Here is a 23691-nt window from a genome sequence, read left to right on the forward strand (position 1 = left end):
CTGCACCTCAAGCATGTTCGAAGCACGTTTACTTCATGCATATGTATCATTCGAACGTGTCTGCTCTGCCGAGAGATTTTACGACTGAGGTGAGCGGTCCACATGTTGGACACGAGCGCTGGGTCAGCGCTCTTTTTTTAGAGTCGTGTTCAATGGGCGAGAAGACGAGTCCGACGCTCACGCGCTTCATAAACAATCCATCCTACGATTATGCTTCCAAGTCACGTGATTTCTGCGACATTGTTTGGTGAATGCGATTGAGAGAAGGGGCTGCAAGAGTCCCATCTCGTTTCATATCCGACTATGAAGGCAAAAGTCACCTGTATTAGTAGGTTTCTCATATTGGCGATCCTGATACGTTGGGATGGTACAAGGCAAAACAAATCACAGTAACAATCAGGTAAACGTAATGAAAGAGCGCACGGCAAGGCAGACCGAAGTAAGCCAAGGATCATTAGGAAAATTTAAAGGCACGTGGTTCCTGAATTCTCGCATTAAACTAAAAGGCTATCGACAATAGTATGTTAGCGGGTGACGTACAAAATCTAGCACTGCGGCCTTGTCATCTGGAAGGTGCTGACGCGGAGCAGTTGCTCGCCTGCCCTCGCCCGATCACTTCGATAACCTCCGTCGTTGGATCTATACACTTAGTTCTACACAGGCTGTTCCCGGCGTTCCATGCCGTGCCGCGGACGGCGCTGCGTGCTTTGCGAATGGTTCATTAAAATCCAAGCAATGTGCCCGTGAGCACGTCAGCAATTTATAAGGCAACAACAATGTGTGTCGCGTGTGTCGTCAATGTTTCACGGGGAATATTAGTTCTCGATGTGCGGGCTCGCGGAAACAAACGTTGCCAAAAACAACCCCTTCCGAACTGTTTTCCAGCGAATTTGCTGTCGCTTCCCCCCGGAACGGTAATGTAGCACCCTTACGCACACCCACAAAGAAATGTTGCACCCATAAAAAGACTTTTCCTGGATCTCACACCTATGTGACTCACACCTTTTCAGCACCCTATACTTCATACCCTTTTTGATTCTAAAATACGGTGATGACGCATTCAACACCCTTAATTTTTAAAGGGAATAGAAAGGCTGTGAAAAAGGGACAAAATGCTGAACGCATCATAAAGTCTTCAGGTTACTGCACACTATAGACGAGGATAAAACCAGGGACACACAAAGAGACAAACACTAGCGCTTACTTACAACTCCTTTATATTCTTCTTCTACTTCTACTTTCTCTTCACGACACTAGTTTCAATAACAGATCGGTTATAAATAAAATGAGGGAAAAACCAAAATTTTTCTCACGAGCCACTGCGATCATCGCCCTAAATATTCACTTCTTTTTCTGGTAGCGTTAGGGATGCGCGAATGGCAATTATCTCCGCGCGATCGTCTCTGCATGCCTGTGTCATTTCTCTGGTGGTCAGGTTCTTACTCCTAGCTATGAGGATACATTTCTTGAATTCTGCTGATGTTATAATGGCGTTTTCTTAATCGATCGTTCAAACACCGGCCTGTTTGCCCGATAAATTTCTTACCACACGAGAGTGGAATAGAATAAACCCGCTCCTTCCGAGCAAGGCACAAAACATGTTCGGTGTATTTTGTTTTTTTGTGCAGCCGAATTTACCGTCGGCAGATTGATTTACTTTTATAACTAGGCTAGACAGCTTGTTTCATGCTGAGAAGGCGACGTTAATATTAATGTCATATCTAATTTTTTAAGGCCGTGTGAAACCTTATTTATATAAAAAAACACATTCTGTTTTTTTTTTTTTTTATGTCTCTCAACTTGTAATTTTTAGGTTCATTCTTCTTATTTTCTGAAGAAGATCTTAAAAAATAAATCCTCGTCCTTAATGTTATATAATTAATAGCGGAAGGGTTACAAGTCTATTTACAAGTGGAACGCCTGCCCCGAGGCATGCGCGTTCCATCCGACATGACAGTCAGCCGTCACCTTCTCCTTCCACGTGGCACGCACCAGGTGCAAAGCTGCCTGACGGGGAACCGAGTCAACATCTATGACAGCTACAGTTGTTAATAAGTATATAGGGTACCCCGCCGATTGTAAATTGGAAATTTGTGCATCAACGCTTACTTTTAAAGCACAAAGCCACGACTGGCATTAGCGAGTTCTAGCTTTACTATGCCTCTTTTTACTAGCTTCGAATGTGTCGGCGGGAACTGAAGGCGAGGTTTCTTTCCTCGTGGTTCGTACATCCATCACATGTGATTATCTAACAGAATTAACCGTAGGTCTAAGAAGCGTAAGGACCCTCCCTTCGGAAGCTCATGCGCTAATTCTAGAGGTTTTACACAGTTCTTAAAACATGATAGGACAGTAGTTACGTTAAGGTAGAAGTCTGTGTCTGAACAGTGTAAGAAAATTCGGTAGTCATCAACGAAGCGAAACACTTTCACAACAATACAGTTTTAATAACTGTCTGAAACCTCTATAATTAACGCATGAGCTTCCGAAGGAAGGGTCCCTACGCTTCTTGGACCTACGTTTAGATCTGTTAGATAATCACATGTGCTGGATGTACGAACCACAAGGAAAAAAAACCTCTCCTTCGGTTCCAGTCGGCACATTCGAAGCTTGTGAAAAGAGGCATATTGAAGTTATGCCTCACCAATGCCCTTAGCGAGTATGTTTTCAAAGTAAACTTTGAAGCGCCAATTTTCAGGTTAAAATCGGCGGGGTACCCTATATACTTACTAACAGCTGTAGCAGAAGCTTACCAAAAATAAGAAAGAGTGAACCTAAAAAATGCGAGTTAAATAAAAAGAAAGCTGTTATTTCTTATAGATGCTTTACAGCAGCTGTGCATGAGCGCCGCCATAACCGACATTCAGTTTTTGTTTCCTCTTACTTTTATCACTTGCCTCCATCCCTACCACAGCAGGGCAGGTTAGTGCCATTTCAGATTCGACTGTGTCCTTCTCCCCGGCGTTTCCCTCTTCAGTGGCTTGGTATCTCGGGAAGACAGGTGAAGGTCGGCAATGGCGGCTGTAATTTGGCGCATGTGTCGTCTATATGTATAAGGTTTCACACGGTCTTAATAAGACAGGAAATCGCCAAACATCTGTCTAGCCTGTGTAGGAAGGCAAATCAATCTGAACACCGTCAATTCGGCTACACAAAAAACAAAAAAAACAAAAAAAAAAAAAAAAAAACACCGAACATGTTTTGCACGAGATTGGTTTGCACAATTTGCACAAGATTGGATCATTCTATTTCGCTATTGTGTGGAAGAAATATATAGGACAAACAGGCCGGTGCTTGAACGATCGATTAAGAGAAAATCATTATGACATCCACAAAATCATTTCTGGACATCTCGGCATTTACTGCAGGAATTGTGGATGCTCAGCAGATTTCGAGAAACGTACCGTCATGGCTAGAGCCACTATATGAGCTGCGCTCAAAGTATCGGCACTCTGTTCCCGATATTGTTGTGGGCGCCGCCATCTTGGTGCTTGCGCAGAGCAGACGCAACTGTCGATCGTCGTTATTCAAAAGTGTGACTTCGTCAGCATTAGATTGGGTGTTAGGAAGCTCATGCAATATAGTTCTGCTCTGTCGCGAACTGTTTAAACATTTCTGGAGGCCGTAAAGGCGTTTTTTGTGATTTCAGATGAAGCTTCAGATAACTGGCAACCATAATTTCCAGCCACAAGATGGACAAGTCTCGTTACTCTGAAGCGTAGCTTATTTAGTGGCACTAGTCATAGCTATACTTCGTTTCACCTTATGCTGTACCGCAGCGAAGGCTAGAAGCGCGAGCTCATAGCGTTGGCAGCTGCTCTTAATTCACGAGAGCTTGTGCCGCCGAGATGTGCCCCAGAGCAGGGAGCTCGCGCTTGCAGCCTTTCCTGCGGTACATCATAAGGTGAAACAGAGTTTAGGAGTAGGAAATCACCAGAGAAATAATAAAGGCAGAGATGATCGCGCGCCTAGAAGATAATTGTGTCAGCAGCCAATCCCTAACGCTATCATAAAAAAGAAAAATAATATTTAGCGAGATGATCGCAGTGGCTTGTGAGAAGAATTTTAGTTTTTCCCTCATTTCATTTGATCTGGTATTTGAACTAGTGTCGTGAAGGGGAAGTAGAAGTAGAAAAGAACACAAAGGAGTTGTAAGTCAGCGCTTGAGTTTGTCTCTTTGTGTGTCTCTCGTTTTGTCCTTGTCTAGTGCGCTGTAATCTCAAAATGAATCACCAGCTCGCCCAAGCTCCCACCTTAAAGGGGTCATGAAACGATTTTCCTACTTCTTCCTCCTTAGCTTTAATCCTCAACTCAAATGCGAATTGTGAAATCACGTGGTCGTGACATTCCTTCGGCACCGGTGCGATGACTCCTATACTTCGTTTCAGCTTCGGTCCAGACGCAGCCAAAGCTACAAGCGCGAGCTCCGGGCTTTCAGCATCCCTGCCAAGCACGCGCGCTCGTGCAGTGCAAGCACTGTTCTGGGCCACATGCTCGCGCTTGTAGCATCGGCTGCGTCTGGACCGAAGCTGAAACGAAGTATAGCTTCCACCGTGCTTCTTATGCACACCATAGAACTTGTCATTCCCCAGTGACGATAAGTTCCGTCAGGGCACTCATTAGCCACGAACGCGAATCCAAATATTCATCGACAGATTGATTGTTACGAGCGCATACGTCCGAGTGACGCAGTTCTCGTGTCCAATGCGTGATCTGGACTCTGCTGACGTCAGTTTGGCGCCGGTGACGCGCTTTTGGAACCGCGGATGCATCATAGTGAAAAGGCGGAGAGCTTTCAAAGGCAAGAAGGTACAAAATAGTCCGCTATATATTCAAATTTTCGTACCGAAAAGCTGGCTTTTGACTTTCTAGCCTCTTTCTTTTGGCCAACTAAGCGATATGCGCTTAGTAAAGTTCCAATTTAAAATCATTCATCCCAACCCAAAATTTGTTTCATGGCCCCTTTAACGAGCATCATAATGGTGCCGCCGTAACACTCCTAGGGTATTAGGCCTTGGACAAGCCGATTTGGAGCCTTACAAAAACACAAGAATGAAATATATATATGTATATATATAGATATATGAAGACATAATGACTGAAGCTTGTGGGCCGGCGACACAGTGTGGCCGGTGATAATCGAAATACACAAGATCTATGGACTGAACAAAAACAAGGAAATGTTTATTGACGTTTCGAGGCGAGGCCTTTCACAATGACGATTGAGGGAACCTGGCATGATTTTTCCGTAGTCCTGCAAAGTAAACAGTAACAACAGAAACTTACATTACACAAAAAAAATACCAATAAAGGCGAGGAGGAGGGTTGGCTCGCTATATATATATGTTACGGCGGAGCTGTTAAGGTCTAGTTTCCCCAGCACCGCCGCGAGGCCGCTATCGCCTCAAGTTCCAGTGCGTCGAGCGCTTCAGATTCCCTTGCGAAAGAAGAGCAGATCGCTCGCCTGGAAAGCCACCGCCGAAAGAGAGTGACAGTAAACACTTTATTGACTGAGGAAATGGGTCAAGGGGAATAGAAATCATGGTGAACAGAAGCTACAACTCCGCTGCCCTTCCTTCTTCACCAGAGAGAAAAGACTGACAGTTTTTATAAAGGGCTCAGGTGAAACACTTCTTTCACAAAAAAGAAAACAACATACAAAGAATGAATGTTTTAAAGAATTATTATTTTCCCCGAATAATAAGTGAGTGGAATCCCTTGCCAGAAAGGGTGCTGGGGCAGAAAGTGTTTCTGATTTCACAAAGTGCCTATCGATAACTAATAGACCTTGTGTAAAGTTTGGTCTTTATCTTGGCATTTTACGGTGTTCGGTGTGCTCGGTGTGTCTGCTACTTGTGATTGTGTTGTTCCTGTTTTTGCTCACTCCTATCATAGTCCCTTCTAACAAAGAGACTGATTGTATTTTAAAATAAATAAATAAAAGAAATAAAAAATTGCTACTGTGTCCTGGTGTCGTTGGAAGCTCGTGATGCTTGGCGTTTTGCGTCGCAACGAAGCAACGCTATTCTAAAACTCTCTTGCGTTACGTGCGCTAACGCAAGCTCTAAATTTTAGCGCTATAGCGTGCACTAAAATGGCGTACGCTATTCTAAAACTCCCTAGTGACGTATCGTACGCATCGTAGTACGTAACGGCGAGCGCTTCAGCGAACTGTCGGTTTTCTTAACGCTCGCATTACTACGATATACTCTTCTGTCGCTTCATTAAAGCCAGCTGTTGCTGGGGGGTTGCAGCTGTGTAGCGGCATGCGATGGCAGGTGTACCGGGGAAAAATAACTTCATGCTAACTCCCCATGCAGTCTCTGACGCGAAGTAGAGCACGTGTGGTAGAAACGGTAACTGAAATGAGCGACCACATGCAGTCGGCTTACTTTTTAACCTGACTCTGAAGCTGCCAGGTTTGGTCACATCAAAGCCGCAACGGCCGCATGCACAGTTTGAAACGGTAAGAGTACGCAAACGTTGGCTTCGTTTGCACTTTTGAGGCTCTGTAGTTCACACAAATCAACCCTTTTTCCCGTCGTCTTTGCGATGAGCGCCGAATGTAAAGATGACATAGATTTTAGGTCTAGCGTGCTTTCCCATCGCTCAAGCAGTCTTTCTACACATGCACAGTTCTTTCGTTACAGCGTCTCTGTCCTTTGCTCCGAGTAACATTTCGTATCCAGAAAAGCGACGACGGCGGTTTGAGGAGAAGGTCACATTTCCTGTATAATAAAGCTTTAGTCATGACGTGACGTTGAGAGCTTTAATGGCTCGGCGTATCAGAACCAGCAAAGTGTCTGCAAAGCCCCGTTTTTGCAGGAGCTCAGACGCTCGATCCTTTTTGCAAATAAATGAACCCGTCTTACACTGACGTTTCGGTAGCACGGCTTAAGGTGAACATCGGGATTTTTCGTAGATAGTAAGGTGCGGATTGGCAGACCCTGCAGGTGCGTGCTCTATCCCTGATCAAAGTGACGTCCGCCACAAGGTCTCGCTCGCTTTTCACCCAAAGCTCTTGCGTGCTATCTACGAAGATTTCCTAATTATGGGACGCGTAACTCGTTCCATTTGAGACACGGTGGATGTAACATCTTACTATTTGAGATAATATAGTAATTGTGCAGGCGGACCTGGTGAATGTTATAACTATGTCGAATAAACCTGAGACTGGGGCACAAATGAACATATATGTCGAAGGAACAGGAAAGGACAAGACGACATCTTAATTCTGTTCCTTCGACCTATATGTTCATTTCGGCCCCAGTCTCAGGTTTATTCAACGTGGTTTACTATTTGAGACAGCGATGAGTAGGGGTACTTGGTTACATTTTACTAACATGCACATATCTGGTGCGAAATGTGCATACCAACAGCCGTGTAAGACCGCGTGCGCCCCCTTATTCACGGCCACGGTGCACACGGCACGCATGCGCTGCACCTAAGCGTGTTTCTATTTTTGTGTGTGCTGAATTGCTGTTGTTCGCGGCGCCGTCGACTCGGTTCGTCGAGGCTCGAGCCATTTCATCCTTGTATAGAGGTTATTCACTGGGCGCCATATTTGAGGGCGATGTTTAGAGCGCACGCTTAGAAGGAGCTCACATTAACAGGCTGCACAGACTGGCAATCTCGACGCTGCGGAATGCACGTGCCAAAGAACTATGGAAGCTCGTCATCAGCACACACTCAGCAGTCACGCACACAGCTATGGCCGCCAGTGAATACTCCCTAAAATCACGGCTTGGCACCAAAGCGGCAGCGAGCAACGCACGCTCGGGTCTACGAGGAGTTCCACAATGTACGTTGGGACCTCAAAAGACGTTTATGTTGACTGTAAAGCGCCGTTCACATATATGCGACCGAGTAAAACCGAGAGAGACCAGACAGGTTTTTAAGCCTCTTGCGATGTCTTAGGACCGGGCGGAGCTGGTCCTAAGAGATCGCAAGAGGCTTAGACACCGGTCTGGTTTCTCTCGGTCTTACTAGGTCGCAAGAGTGTGAACGGGCCTTCAGTCAATTATTGGCTATAGAGGTTCACCACGTGGCACCGGCAAAGTTTAAACTAATTGGCCTGTTCTGACCAGGAAGAACTCCCCAGAGGAGCGAGATCTGGCAATGACACCTAGAAAACGCCAGCGCCTTTCTTCTCGAACTTCATCAATAGAGGGTTCAAGCAGCGCAGCCAGTGCGTCGTGCAGCGTCTCAGCATGCACAAGCGCGACGCTAGCACGTGGTGACGCCAAGACTGACGCGTCTGCTGCTCACTTGCGGCGTCTCTCGTCGAACTTCAGCGTGTTTGCCGCTGGGCGTATGTAGGGGATCCAGTAACGATTACGTCATGTGCATGCCTTGTCCACTAGGTGGTATTGGATGTATACAGTCACTGCTCTGCCAATCCAAACTCAGTGAGCTGTACATATCCTGTTAGTAAACCCGCCTAAATCTCAACATGCGAAGTCCCCTTTCTCACTGTCGACGCCATGGAATGGACCAGCTCAGACTGTGTCAAGCTGCCATACCCAGCAACAAACGAATCTTTACTGGCCGAGACATTAGAAACGTTAGAACAGCCAACACGCAGAAGGATAACTGCGTACGAATGCTGCCGATATAATGGCTGTTGTTGAAGACTCGCCTGAAAGAACAGCTTGCTGCATTCTGAACATTTCAGCGTTCAATGTTTGCATCCCGCGCATTCATCGCTACATTGTTTTATTAATATCATTTCCACAGGTGGCGATGGCAGACACCATGTACAGAAAGGTTGAAGGCTACTACCTACACGTTGCGTTTCCAGATGAATGTGTGCGTTCAGCCCTGAGGTACGAGCCTCGACCTGGAGATCTCTTCATCGTCAGCTACCCGAAGTGCGGAACAACCTGGATGCAACACATCGTCTACGGCATCTTCCACGGTCGTTCGCCGCCGAAGGACGTCCTGACCTATTACCGAGAGATGCCCTTCATAGAATTCCAAGGAGCGGACTCAGCAAGCGACATGCCGAGACCAGGAGCCATCAAGACTCACATGCCCTTTCAGTTGCAACCTTATTCGAAGGACGCCAAGTACATATACATCACCAGGAATCCGTACGACTGCTGCGTCTCCTTCTTTTACCACACCAAGGCCATGCACGAGTACAGTTTTAAAGACGGTACGTTCGACGAGTTCTTCGAGATGTTCATCGAAGGCACTGCCGACTTTGGCGACTACTTCGACCACGTTTTGTCCTGGTACGAACACCGGAACGATCCCAACGTACTCTTTTTAACATACGAAGACCTCAAGAAGAATACCGCTGCGTGGGTGCTCAAGATCGCCGATTTCGTCGGGGAGGAATACGGCAGAAAACTTCGAGAGGATCAGAGGGCTCTGGATGCGATATTGGACAAAACAAGTTTCCGAATCATGCAGCAAGAGGGGAATGGTTCTTTCAAACAGTTGTACGAGGACATCAAGACGATCCCGGAAGGGGAAAGACCCGAGTGGTTCAGTTTTGTGAAAAAGGCTATGGGTGAGGACGTGTTGCAGAACCCGATGAACGGCGATTTTGTGCGCAAGGGAGTTGTTGGCGACTGGAGGAATCATTTCTCGGCTGACCAGGTCAAACGCCTCAAGGAGCGCATCGAGTTCAAGACACGTGGTAAAGACCTCATGGACTTGTGGAAAGACGCCGACATTCCATAATGTTAACGCTGACTTAGAATTCTGCCCATAGCTCTAGTGTGGGAATTTTTTTGTCGTTGGATCTGTTGGCACCCAATGAATGTGCCTGAAGGAAAGGAAGTAAGTAGAATTTATGTTGTGTTAAAAATTCTAGGCAGGCGGAGCAAATAAAGTGAATTTTAATATTCCTATGGAACTGCACCGCCATTTCATAAATCTGACAACATGAGATAACCTTTTACGCATATTATAATGTTCGTTAGTTTTTGGAAGTGAGTGTAACGGTATTTCGCCACATTTTCAAGACGGTGACGAATTTCGATAATGCTTTAAATTTCGACGAATTAACGAGGGACGCTGTTTAGTTACATATTTCTGTAACGGGCTAAACCCTGGCATGATACGGCTTTAGTTTACTGCTTTAGCTTACACCAACGCTACCAAAAACAACACAGTTGGAAACTGCCATAGAACCGGCTTCGAAAAAATGGCTCCGATCCATACTCGAGAATCGAACTAAAGGCGATCGCAACGCCGCCATTTCTCCCGCAGCGGCCACTGCGGAAACTGCACGGCTGCACGTATTGGTTGCATTCGATAGCTTGTGCTGTGACTGTTCTATTTTAGCCAACGTTGGTTTCAACTTTGATCGGCCATTTTGGCGCAGAAACATATACGGTGGAAGAGGCTTCAGGGTTGCCCACCCCCGTCTACCAAGCGGACGCGCTGCGAAATTATGGGGTCAGGGTACCGACACTTCTAGGCTCGATGGCGCCAAGATGGCTGCTCAGTTTGTTTAACTGTGGTCAATAGGAGCGTTTCAAAATCATGTTTTTGCGTATAACAAACGGAAAAAGCACGTTTTGAAGAAAGTTTTATTGGAGATTAGTACAGAATAACAGGAGCGAGATGTTTTTATAAAATCCTTGTTGACGGGGGATTTTCCGGCACAATTAAAATCGTTTTTATACAACCATGCCTCACCGATGATTTCAGGTAACGCGTCCCGACCTAAGCGCGTCCTAGATCGGGGGCTCCAATCTAGGGCGCCGTTTCGCAGTAGCTATATAAATTAACTTTTATGTTTTGACACGTCGCTCAAAGGCGGCGCTGTTATCGTCTAGGGAGCCTACATACTTGGACTATATAGTGTGTAGTTTGGTCTCAGTGGACGCGAGCGGTCCGGGTTTCAAGGCATGAGTTTCCCAACTGAGTGTTTTAGTAACGTTGGCTTACGCCTACAGCAAGATATAAGTTGAATGTACGCCTTTGAAGCAGCGGTTGTAAAAGGGGAGTATTAAAGCGGAGCTTTGTCTATCAATCCCCCATGTTGCACTTGTATATAGCTGTCGTACAGGCATACCTGAGGTTAGTTTCACTATATACTTCGTTTCCTTGTTTACAAATAGCGCTAAGACAAGGACAGACGAAGAAGTGGACGGGTCAGGCGCTAACTCACAACTGACGGTTTTATATACAACGAAAAAGAAGAAAGTGTAGGAAGTGGCTGGGTGATAAAAAAAAAAATAATTCGATTTCTAGCCCGGGCGTTTTAAGAAACGAGCTTGTTACTAAAACACAGTTGACCAAAACAAAAATATTAAAAATTAAACAAAGGTACTGAATTTGAACTATATACGAGAAAAAATAATTAGTCGTTAGTTGTTTATACGGCAGGAGTTTAGTCTGCCAGAACATGGCGACATTGTTAGCCACTCAGTGGCGTCACGAGGGTCAGCGGCCCCCAAGGCGGTAGCCCGCCGCGACACCCCCATGTCATGTAAAGCGTCACGAGGACGCTTTACATGACGCCACAGTATCACGTGACGTCCTCTGGCGTTGAATTTCCCCGCTAAATTTAACTTAAATATTTATCAGCTAAATTTAGCGAGGGAAAGCTTTGTGAAGTTACATTGTCACGTGACGTCTTGTGATGTCAAATTCCCCCGAAAATGTAGCGAAAACATGTATGCACTAAATTTAGCGAGGAAGTATCTCTCCTCTGTATTTAATTAACGGTGAAACGCTTTGTGTGCGGTGAGTGTCATGTGGCTCTGTGATTCTCGCTAAATTTGGTGAGAAGTGCTTTCCGCTAAATTTGAATGGCGACACCATACACAGGATCTAAAGCCCCTTAATGAAATTCACACTTCGCGTTTCTTACAAGTACCGTCACCCATCGTTGTGCGAAAGCGCGAGACTCATGCCACGTACAAACGATATGGTCGTATCCCCTTAATCATAAAAAAGACGTTTCATTCAATCATTCGTTCATTTATTTAAAATGGCTTCTTAACCGAGAGCAAAACAGACAGTGACGAAAAAGGACACGAACTCAAAGACCTCGTGGTACGCCATTTACTCAAGAATATTTACAGGACGTAGGTCAATTATGATCATGAGCACACACACATCTCATTCCGCAGTCATCCTTGATGAACCTTTTTCGGGGAACAGCAGTGCGCATAGGCAAGTACAAGCAGGCGACAATGGCGTCGGCTGTTCTCGGGGCACTGTTGACTTGTCCGGAGTGGAGAGCAGCAAGGACGCTCGTGCCACGGCCTCCAAGAGTTGTTGATGTGTTCCTGCGAAGTGAGTTCGCAGGCCCGCCTCTAGGCACTGTCTTTAAGCGGAAAACACTGGCTAGGTGGCACAAACCGCCGCCCAATTTAGAGGGTTCAGCCGTGTATACATTCATCCCTCCATCCATTTACTTCATTTTACAGTGTTCTTCGTTCGAGTAAAGGGGCCCTCCAACAGTATTTGAGCGTCGACTTTTTATTGCGGTTTCTACACGCTTGTGGTCCCGGAAAGCCAGTGGACAACGAAAGAGTTTGAAAATATTAGCGCATCATATTTTAATTTGACAACTCGGAAACACCTCCACCAATGGTGGCGTCGCGGGGTGCCGAATGCGCGCGCATAACGGCGCTCCCTTTCACTATACGTCACATTCTCTGGGTTTCGTGATTGGCGACAGCCGTCCCAGGAATTTTGAAGCGAAATAAAGTATATCACACGTTAACCGTCCTTATTTCTCCAACCAGTCATTTTTATAGAGCTAATAAAGTTGCAAAGTAAAGTTCAAAAAGGGCGAAAACAACGCCTTGTCCAACGTTGGCCTTGTTAGAGTAACTGTATATGCTCCGCTTGCGGAGCAGAGTATCGCAATGGTGCCATTCTGGAGCCAAGCACTGCGGGAAGCCACGGTCGGTTTTTGCAGGGGCACGAAGGCACAGACGCGAGGAGGCGGCGTGCTGAGGCGTGCTGCGGTGCGCTGCGGAAGGAAAATAGTGCGGCGTGCGGCGACGAGCCGCGCATACGCCGTGATCGTTGTCCCGTCGTTTCCTGTCTCCTTCCCGCAAAAAGCGCACCCGCGTACGCACCCGCGGGTCCCGCGGGTCGCGTGTGAAATGAAGTCGTCAAGTCGCTGTTGCTGGGACGCAGATAGCGTCGTGAGCCCGCTGTGTGCCCAACGTTTTGAGGACCTTTCCCCTCGAGCGATCGCAAGAAGCAAAAGAACGCAGGCCTGCTTATTTTCCTCTTGTGTTTAATCGAAAAGCAAGTGCCGCTGCTCAACCTGACTTTTTTTTTTTTTTTTTTTCAGCAGACAGTTTACTAGATATTAGGTAAACGGAAAGGTGCTTTACCTTCGTGCGTTCCTGAGAAATGTCGAGCACCCCCACTTTTATGCTAAAATAATAAACAACTGTTTTTTTTCTTCTTGTTTTTTTTCTTTTTTATCTGAAGTTTTTGCCATTTCACGAATTCGAGACGCAGGAATTGAGAGCTCTTGGAGACTGGAATTTTCGCATGTTTTCAAGTTGGGCTAAATTTTGAATTTGCTTGAATCGCAAACATTAGGGGCTCGCGAATAATAAATGTTAGATGGTGCTCCGAACTCTGGGAGATGCCGCAAGGTGCAAACTGCGTAATATAAAAAAAGTCCACCTACGTTCCACTTTCATTGCGGATAAGGCTTTGAAAACGCAGTCCAATTCGTTGCGGGGACCAGAATGATGCCGAGATTGACTGTTTTCCTATTGACCAGTTTATTCCGCCCCGAGAATAGGGCGATAGAGCTCTGTCTACTTTCAGTGTGTGACACCAACATGCATCTCGGTTTCTCTTCTATTTTGAACATTTTGCTGAACCTGTTAAACTGTTTTACTACCACCGACATGGTCCATTGAAGAAATTGCGAACAGGCACAGCACTAACAGTCTCTAAAACACGTTTATCCATACAATTGCCTGCAGAAATCTTTTGGGGTATTGTAAAAGGGCAGACAATAATTAAAAATGATCTCCTTCCCATACGAGAAAGCCAGACGAGGCGGCGTCTCACATCGTGTCTCGTCGTCGGAATCCGGTACAAGCTTTTGCCACTGTCTGCGCGTATTGTGCACTTGGTAACACTACAGCCTGTCATTTTCACGAGGCTCTTTCTACGCGCATGCAAAATTTAATACTGCAAACGACGTAGCAGCCGACAAAAACGCGGTCCCCACGCTTTCAAACGAGAGCTCGCCGACTCGCCAAGATGGCCGGATGTGCCGGTCGCGTACCGGTATCGCGTATCACTCCGCGAGAGCCGCAGACGCGGGGAACGCGATCGCCGTCCGTGTCGTCTGCTTCACATACCCTGAAAACAAATGTCCCAGAACATCGCTCGCGTTATAAAAAAACGGGACTGTACTGTAGCCAGTTCATACACATAATGTTCAATGACTTAGGAAGCTTTCGGTTCGTTCGATTTTAGTCTAGAATCTATATCTTGCGAACTCAAAGCGGAAAATATGTTCCCCCGAAACTCGGCGCTCTGGAAGGCCGCTTTCCCGCACGGAGGTCGGATCCAGTTCTGCCCACGTGACCACTCCTCCGCCAATACGGAGGTGGCGGCGAAAGGAAAAGGAACGCGCTACTCTGGCTCTGCTCATGCGCGCCTCCCAGCGGCGTCCGCGACGTACCATCGTGAGCAGACGACAAGTGATCCGTGCACACAACGCGCATCGTATTTTCACTTGTGCGCCCCCGGTCCCGGTCAACTAAAAGCAGTAAGAGGAGCCAGGGGAACCCTTATTTTCTTTTAATGCTGTGACAGACTTTTCACTGTTCGAGTGAAGTGCGGCGACGGGATCCAGCTTTTGCCCAACGGGACCGCTCACCAGTTTGTAGCTCCTACTCGCCGAGGTGGCTCCGGTGGCGGAGTTGCGGGAGACGAGTCTTCCGCGGCAGTCGAAGCGGACTGATGCAGAGACGCGTCGCGGCGCATGCGTGGAGTGTCCTCGTACGGCGCGACGCCCAGCTCCGCACTCAAAATCCGATAAGCCCGGTAAATTCATCGATGATCGCAACCCGATCCCAAAGCTACGATGGTTGCGGCTAGGCCTAATGGCCGACGAGCCGACCGGCCCGACGCTTTGCTCCAATCGTCCGGGCCGATGCTTTGCTCCCATTGGCCAACCGCTTTGCTCCAATCGCTAAACTATTTAATTTTACGTCATGAAGCGCAATGTTTTGCTTATTTAAAGTTGTTTTCTGCAATATTTAGTTTTCTAATAACTCACAAAATATTGCGAATTTCTGTAATATTTTTTTTCCTCGGTGTTCCTGCTTTCATGGAGCTCCTTTTCAGCGCCAACTTCAAACCGGTCAAAAAAGTGTTGGTGGGCCCCTTTAACAAGTCAGACGCTCCCGAAAACACAACCCATGTTCAAGGTTCTAGCAGACGACAGAGGCGACCTTGGAAGCGACGGGGAGCTGGCCAGGGCAAGCACCAACTCCGGTACCCTCTGGCTCTCTTCAGTGTGTCACGTATCTACCGTGGTAGATTCTGCGGCGGCAAGAAGGAGAGTGCAGTACGTGACCTGCTGCGTGTTAGGGTTTCAGTAAAAGGTCCATTGAGGCTGACTGACCTCTCGCACATACACACGGAGATGTCCACGTTACTGAAATAAAGCTACTAAATACCGTAACTTGTTACTCACTCAAAAGGTAACTAAGTATACGTTACTCGTTACTACGATTTAAAAAGAACGGGGTTACTTCACCTGAAAAGTAAGGCGGTATTTCCTCGTTACTCTGAACCTGTCGTTTTTATGAAGCAGTAGCAGCTTCCAATATTTATCTTCGTTTATAATTGCTTTCTTTTCAACGGATTCATTCAGGGATAACTGTGGCCATACAGACATACCCAGAGCCATTTATACCGAGAGAGTTTGGCCTTAAGGATATTTTGACAGCCTGGCAACCACAGCTGCGTAGTCTGACAACCGGGGGATGACTACTTCCTTCCGCCATTTTGTGGCTCTGACTCATAAAAGCCCTATGGGATTTCTCAGGAATACACGAGACAAAGAAGTAACACCATTTTGTGTTATCGCGAAATCCGCTGCGTCTGGACGCAGCGGACGCTACGAGCTATCTTAGCCAATAGGGAGTTTTCGTAGACCGCGCTGCACCCTCCGCTAAGCGTTCCGCGACGAAAAAGTTGCTACTGCGCCTGCGCGCCGATAGCCTTGACTGTGGAGTTCCCGCTGTCCTAGTGGGTTGCGGAGGGCCTTGCGGGACGGCGAAAACGATCTACGAAAACTCCCTAATCTCGCTCTGTGGAAGTAGCACGTGATACGCTTTTCGCGTGTCGCTGTGCACCCTCTCCAAGGTCACAAGAAAGTCGCACGGCCTTGGATTGGCACCGATGGCTCGTAGCATCCACTGCGCTAGGACGCAAGGGGAAACGGTGTATAGCGGGCAACAATTAAGCTCTGCCCAATGGCCAAACACTCTCTAAGTATGAAGGGCTCTGGACATACCTTGTGCACATCCTTAAATCGTCTATCTAGAGTTTTATCATAGAGCAAATTCCAGGCGCGAGCTGACGTGAGAACTAGATTGGGCACTTCTGTTCTACACGTTCAGACCCAGGAGTAAAAATATACTGTTAATCGTTACCTCATCAAAAAGTAGCGAAAATACGTAACATCGTTCGTTCTCTTAAAGGGTGACTAGGTTTTACTTGGTCACCGAAAAAATTAACTAGGTACAAGCAACGCCTTACTTACAAGTGTGTATGATACACACAACACAGTGAATTACAGATGACGTGACGCCAAACGACAACAGCGAGATATGCAAGAAGACGCCAGCACCTTTCAGACGAAGACCTGGAGCACGTCGGTGAGCGGTGGGATCGGCGACAGTGACCTTGGCGCATCCTTGGGCAGCAGGGTCGGAAGGCCTCTGCACGACTCGTCCTCGGCCTTGTAGTTGATGCACACTGTGTCGAGGAGCACTCCCGCGTAGGTCTCGATCAGCTCGTGCGCGTATGCCACGTGACTGTCGTCGCAACTGCCCTTCACCGCGTCCACGATGCACTGTCGGTAGCCGCCGAACGAGCTGCCGGAAGTCAAGGGCACAACTTCAGACGCAGCGTGCCAAGTCCGCGTTCGCGTCACATATGGGCCCACAGATTTAGGCACTTTTTTCAAACCCCCATCGAGCGACATTGGCGGTCGCCGTTTCTTGGGAACGAAGTGTGCGAATGAATCCCGAGTCTTTGCCGAACGATGACGCGGCATTCGTGTCCAATACATGTTCAGAGTACGCACCCCAACAATGGCGGGCTCAGATAATTGCCGCTGCAGTTTCTAGATGATGTGCACGTTTGAAAAAGGGTCCCTGGCAAAGCGCAAGTGGCCCTCCTGGCTTGTGCCGCATGCGTGAAAACCAGTGCAACATCCACGTGAAGAGCCATAATCCCACTTAGCAGGGGCGCGAGTGAATTTTAGTGCAGGAAACAATTAAAGCGTAATAACACTCTGGCATATATTTATGCAAACCGAAGATATAGCAGAAATGTGTTAGAGCCATGGAGACAAGTCTTCGTGTCTCTAACCAGAGTGTTAGACCATTCCGGCGGTGATGTCGCTTTCTTAAAACTCTAATTTCTAATATAGACATCTTCCGTTTCCTACCGTTCTCAGTCAAGTGGGTTCCGTATCTAGTATGTGAAACGAAAACATAATAAAATATTTCAAGCTGTAATATGCGAGAAAATATAGGTGAGGCAGAACAAGAATCTGTGACACTCACGCGTTTTTCGTAAACACCTTTTAGCGGCGTGGAGAGATAAAAACGATGCTTTACCGAATACCAGAAGTGACGACATTCAAGATAGCTGAGCCCTTGTGGAAAAGGTGTACATATATAGAACGCATCCACAGTAGGTGCCTTGGATTTTGAACAGCTTCACGTTCATTTGGGAAATTTTGTCCGGTGCTCCAGGATTGCAAGCGCGAAGTACCATGCACTCTTAGGGCCCGTTCACACGATGCATTTTTCTCGCGCATCTAGTGTCGCGAAACGTAGTTTCGCGAAATGGTTGCGCCGTCTGAACGAGTCCGAAAAGGTAGATGCGCGAGAAAAATGCATCGTGTGAACGGGCCTTTAGGAACTACGGGGTCGAAATGACGCGTCCCGAACAAGCGCCGTCGTATTGTATAACACTAAAGATACCCGTCCTCATTCTCCCTTCTGGAATTACTTAAGGACAAGGTTAACGCTGTAGGCGTCCCAATAGCTATACTTGTTGCTCGGTCAAAACGTTAAAGGGATGCTGAACTGATATCTGGATTCCACAAAACACGGCGGCAAAAACATGCAACGGGATGCTACAAACACCAAAACATCACTCATACAGCGATATCTCGAACGGATGACTGTATTTTTTTTTAAAAAAGGAGGCGCATTTGACAGAGATGTTTACGTCACATTTCTCCGAGAAGGAGAGGGAACGGCCTCGTGTCTTCTTCGCCTCGCCGCCTTGAGGGGGCGAAGTGAAGAGAGGAGGAAACGAGATATCTTTACGTCATGCGCCTCGTCGGCCTCATTCAATCTCGACCTTTTTCTTTTTTTTTTTTTTTTCGAAAATGCGGCCGTCCATTTGAGATATTGCCTTACGAGTAGTGTTGTAGGGATTGTAGCGTCCCGCCTACAGCTCCTGCATTGTTTCTTTGAAATCCAAATTTCGGTTCACCATTCCTTTAACTCAAATCCGTTAGGCCTTCCCGTCCGCGTAAAACTAGTCCTGCCTTAGTTCATTACAAAAAAAAATAATAAGAGTAAGAAGTAATGCGTCATTCATACAACAATTATGTATGCAAGGGTCTACGCTTGTAGTGTGTTGCGGGGACTGTCCGACCCTATGTAAGCCGCAGAGTTATGATTATACAACGAAAAAAAAATCACGATGTTCTCTTAATTATTTGCAAACAGGCCTCAAAGATGTTCGAAGCATATTTTTGCTTCATATACATACGTCTCCTTCGAACAGGTCTGCAGAGAGTTTTTGTATGAGATGTGAGCGTCGTACTAGCAGGAACAACGTCTCGGACAATGTCACTTCAGGCTGTCTCTTGTATGATGCATTAGCAGTATATGACTCCGGCTTTTAACGAACTCACCAGCACGCCAGTCCGATCTTGTGCTTCCTCTCGTGGTGTTCAGCGCTGGCCTCGAGAATCCCCGTTAGCCGCTTCATGCAGCGATGGATCTTGTCGCCGGCGGTGTTGAGGCACTCGGCGTGCTTCATGTACCCTGTTCCAGGAACGGCCAAACATGGGTGCAACTGTATATAAGGCCTCGAGTGTTTCCGAAACTCCATATATTGTACAGGGTGTCACAAAAGAAAATTTAAACGGTCTTTTTTACCGCAAAAATAAACTAGGCATCGCCGAACGCTCATTCTCCGCCCAAATGTAGCGCTAGAGGTCACAACGAGATGCCAAAGTTTCAGCCCGATCCGATAACTTAATCAAAAGTTATAAGTGATTTTCTGAAAATTTCATTGGGAAAATGGCGGCCGACGGTGTTTTCAAACACATGCGGCTCTATGGCACCAGAAACCGAAAACAGACTAAAATGGGCTCCATTTTCCCATTGTAATTTTCAGAAAATCACTAATAACTTTTGATTAAGTTATCTGATCGAGCTGAAACTTTGGCATCTGGTTGTGACCTCTAGCTCTACCTTTGGGCGGAGAATGAGCGTTCGGCAATGCCTAGTTTATTTTTGCAGTAAAAAAGACCGTGTATATTTTCTTTTGTGACACCCTGTATATATATCGCCGCGAACACAGTGTGCTCGATTTGCGGCTCTCTCGTTGTCGCAATTTCGCTTCATGTATACCGTACGTCACTTACTTTTAAACGGCTTTGAAATATGGTTGAAGATAGTGTTACATCACGTGGTTATGGTGTACGCTGAAAAAGGAGTCGTACCAACCACACAGCAAACGTACCGTCGTTTTTTTTTTTTGTTTTTTTTTACTTCTCTTTTTTTGTGGATTTTTTTATGTGGACGGAAATTACGTTTTTTAGCCACATTTGGTCGCTTCCAAGCACTGCGCACAATATTTTGTGGAAATCTGTGCTTGCCGCTGAAAACGGCACGTGAGTCATGACAAAAGTCACTTGGCTATGGTCACATGACGGGAGCTCAAAATTATTTCAACGACGTCATTTTCGTTAATTAAAAAAAAAAAAAACGTGTTCGCGAAATAATAATAAAAAAAAGAGGCAAGCGTACGTATCTGGGAGGACAGTCCTTAATAAACAACCTCTATACTTCGTTTCAGCTTCGGTCCGAGCGCGGCCGATGTTATGAGCCGAAGGGCCAATCAAAAAGCGAAAGACGCACAACGTCATGGCGTGCTCTCTGCAGTTCATAGGACAAGCCGGTATGCGCCGTCTCTCTGTGCGCGCTCCTCCGCCGCCTAGTCCTATCAAGCGCAGAGAGCACGCCATGACGCTGCGCTTTTTGCGCTGTTTGATTGGCCCTTCGGCTCATAACATCGGCCGCGTTCGGACCGAAGCTGAAACGAAGTATAGCAAATATGAATGTGACCTCGATCGCAGCGCGCCCTCAGTTTAGTACAATACATCCTACCATGTGTCAGAGCCATGGGTGAATAATACCCTCTACGTTTCGGGCGTTAGCATGCGCCACCTGGTAGCGGCTTACGTGTGTGTCCAGGGCTGCCGACCGTGCACTTCTCCCTGCCGACGGTGCTGGAGCCATCAAGCACGAGTTGCACCATGCCCCTTGGGATGCCCTCCAGGCATGTCTGGGTGTAGTCTGTGACGCACTGCCTGTCTTTTTGCTCTTCTCTTCACCGGAAGAAAAACAAAAACAAAAAACCCTTGTATGCTGCGTCTTTTTTTTTTTTTAATTGCTCCTCGTTTTGGGTTTGTAATGCAAGTTATTCACCCGCTTGCCTGTGTTTTTACCCTTACTTGGCTAACGGCAAGAGACTCGGACTTGAACATAGGAGGTTCGTACTCAAACCAAGACCACCTAGAAGACAAGCCCTGCTTGTGACCTCATTGTAAGACGCGGCAAGACGCGCGTGCGAGGCGGACGGAAAAATTATTAATTATTCGGGAAACAAATAACTTAAATAGGTTTCTAAAGCCAGAAAAAAAAAAAGGAATAAACAATAAAAAAAATAAAAGAATGAAAAAAAACGGGAATGCGCGATGGTCCGTCGATAAAGGGAGGTACTCAGCTCGGTTACAAGGAAGCGAATATTCTACATTACCTTGACGTGATCCCCAGCAAATGCTACACGCGCGCGGGAAGATAGTAGGCTTTATATTCTCGTTGCACGGGCGAGCAATGGAGAGGGTACAATAAAAGAGTACAGCAAATACAAGCGAACCTCCCCCCCCCCCCTCCCCCCCACGTCACCATTAGTGGTGACAATTATTTTCAACGTTAGCGTTGACGGAATGCTCAGAGTATTGTACAGCATCTTGAGGGGATCTGCGACGCGTAAGTGCTCATGGAGTAGAGATGTCAGTCGAGACATATTTATGCTTGTTGCACCGCCTTCGTTCGCACCCTATGAGGAAACAGAGCATAAAACAAAAAACAAAAACTTGTGCTTAGCAAAAAAATATGTTTTTTTTTTTTGCCCTTGAATTGCCAGATAAAAGTTAAGATCAGAAACGTGTCCTACTTTGTTTCAGATTAGTAAGATGTAGATTTATTTATTACGGTACTACTTTGTAATGTTATTTATTTTATGTTCTGCGTGTTGCCTGTGGCAGTCAAAAAATTTATTCATTATTGGAACCTAAACCGGACCTTGGCTGTGGATCGAGCCACGAATTGTATATTAATGTAACATTATAAAATAATATCCCACAGAATGAAAGAATGAATAGTCTTTGCTATGGTCTATGTATAAGGTGGCCCTCAATATCCAAAAAAGCAAACTTCATATAGAAAAAACTAAGATTCCAAACTAATCCCGTAACTTACATACGTGCTCCGTGATGCTCAGGCGCACAAAACTCACTCGCATGTATTGGCCAGCTCTTGGGCACTCCCGGGTATCCTTGCGCTTCCAGTGAAAAAGAAGAGGCTGACGGAACACCTGTCCAGAAGATCTCGCTCGCAGCCCTTTTTGACACGCTTTACGGAAGCAGCCATTAGTCCCCAGGCTGTGAAAATCACGGGACTTGGGGTCACTGGCGTCCCATCAACACACGCGATTATTTTCTGACAAATCATGTTCCACTTCCGAAGACAAAGCGTGCAGAGGTTTAACGAATATGGCTAACCTATAGTGGCAACTTCGCGCTTCAAAACTCTTCCGTGTTATCGGATAAATCACTTCACTCGCTGGTAAATATTTTTGTCGATTTTTGAAGTCACAGTGTAGGGAAAAAAATAAATAAGACGGTGTTCTGTAAGGAATAAAAGCGTCCCAGGTCCTGAAAAGAGGCAGTCCAGTTTCCTTTCAAATCTTGGATCATTGAAAAAAGGGTGTTTACGTTTATCCCGTCAAGGTTCATTCAGGACAGCGCGGGTCATTGTACTTCTGATCTGGAGCATGAAAAAAGAAAAGAGCTATACTGTTCCGGCATTTAGTTTGGACCCTACTATTTGTGCATCTGAGAGAAAAGCTACGAGCCATTAGAGTTTATGGGAGGGGTGGGGGGAGGGGTACAGGGGGAAACTGGAGTGTCTTCTCTTCAGCTGTGCACCTCAAGTACGAGGTGCGCAGCTCAAACTTCCATATTACTCCTTTCACTGCTCCACTCCGTGCAACCGCGGCACAAAGTAGTGCAATGGAATGGGAAGAAAGCGAACAATATTTTTTCAGCTGGATCAAGCAGCCCCAAAAGTTGCATCGTCACGGCGCTCGTCGCTATTGGCCGTTTGCTATCCGCGGATAAACCAATCATCGCCCAGTAAATGCCAAAAAAAAAAAAAAAGAAAGCCTGAGCTCTTCTTTTTCGTGTGGTTGGTTTAGCCGGTGTAGCCGGCAAACCCAGAAAGACGGCAAGCGACGCGACGCACTTTTGGCGGTGGTCGGACATGATGTGAAACAGAGTTCAGTTGGGTCAATCAAGGCGAGTGACAAAGTCGCAACGTCGCGGCGTTCGCCATCTTTCGGCGTGTGTGTGTGGGTGTGCGCTCTCGGGCTAAGCCAATGGACCGCAGTGAATGCACCGTGTCCCTGCGCTTTTAGTGTTTGCGTCTGTATTTGTACGCATGCCCTCCATAGCCGCTGACGGCCCAAGATACGCGGGGAGCGACTTGGGTCCACGCCTGTTCCCTCGTGATTGGTCATTCGGCGCTCTTGTTGGCTGAAGCCACACTCTTATTGACTGTGGAGCGGCAATGAGAGGACTCGACATCGCCTTTAGCACGTTCCAAGCACCTTTGCTTCATGCACACGTATGCTTCGAACATGTCTGCAAACAGCTTTTTGTATGACCAATGTGACAGAAAGAAGAAACACGCCTCAGACAGTGTCTGCAGATGGTCTTTCGTACGAGCAGTGTGACCGCGGTTTTACGCCGTCTGTGAATATAGCCCTTACTATGGCTGAAGCGGAGTAAAGAGGTGTTCGTAACACAAAATAAAGCGAAAGAAGTATGCGTAACATGGACGTAGAGGGTTCTCTTACCCAGGGTGCACAAGATAGCGGCGGGCACGATGCTGTTGATCG

At 46.8% G+C, this 23691-nt stretch overlaps 2 protein-coding genes across 2 annotated transcripts; one reads left to right on the plus strand and one right to left on the minus strand.

Annotated features, from left to right (window-relative positions):
• The first annotated feature begins 2 nt into the window (after positions 1-2).
• LOC121834872 (sulfotransferase 1C2-like) lies at positions 3-9721 on the plus strand. The gene is made up of 2 exons (XM_042288773.1): positions 3-89; positions 8737-9721. The coding sequence occupies exons 1-2, from the start codon at positions 36-38 to the stop codon at positions 9688-9690; spliced, it is 1008 nt and encodes a 335-aa protein (XP_042144707.1). The 5' UTR covers positions 3-35; the 3' UTR covers positions 9691-9721.
• A 2367-nt stretch (positions 9722-12088) lies between these two features.
• LOC121834873 lies at positions 12089-22163 on the minus strand. Its single transcript, XM_042288774.1, has 5 exons — positions 22030-22163; positions 20691-20836; positions 19133-19265; positions 16820-17066; positions 12089-12254 (listed from the first exon to the last, which is right to left on the minus strand). The coding sequence occupies exons 1-4, from the start codon at positions 22161-22163 to the stop codon at positions 16823-16825; spliced, it is 657 nt and encodes a 218-aa protein (XP_042144708.1). The 3' UTR covers positions 12089-12254; positions 16820-16822.
• Positions 22164-23691: the final 1528 nt, after the last annotated feature.

Source organism: Ixodes scapularis, unplaced genomic scaffold (assembly GCF_016920785.2).
Source record: "Ixodes scapularis isolate PalLabHiFi unplaced genomic scaffold, ASM1692078v2 PGA_scaffold10__122_contigs__length_95168666, whole genome shotgun sequence".
Lineage (NCBI taxonomy): Eukaryota > Metazoa > Arthropoda > Arachnida > Ixodida > Ixodidae > Ixodes > Ixodes scapularis.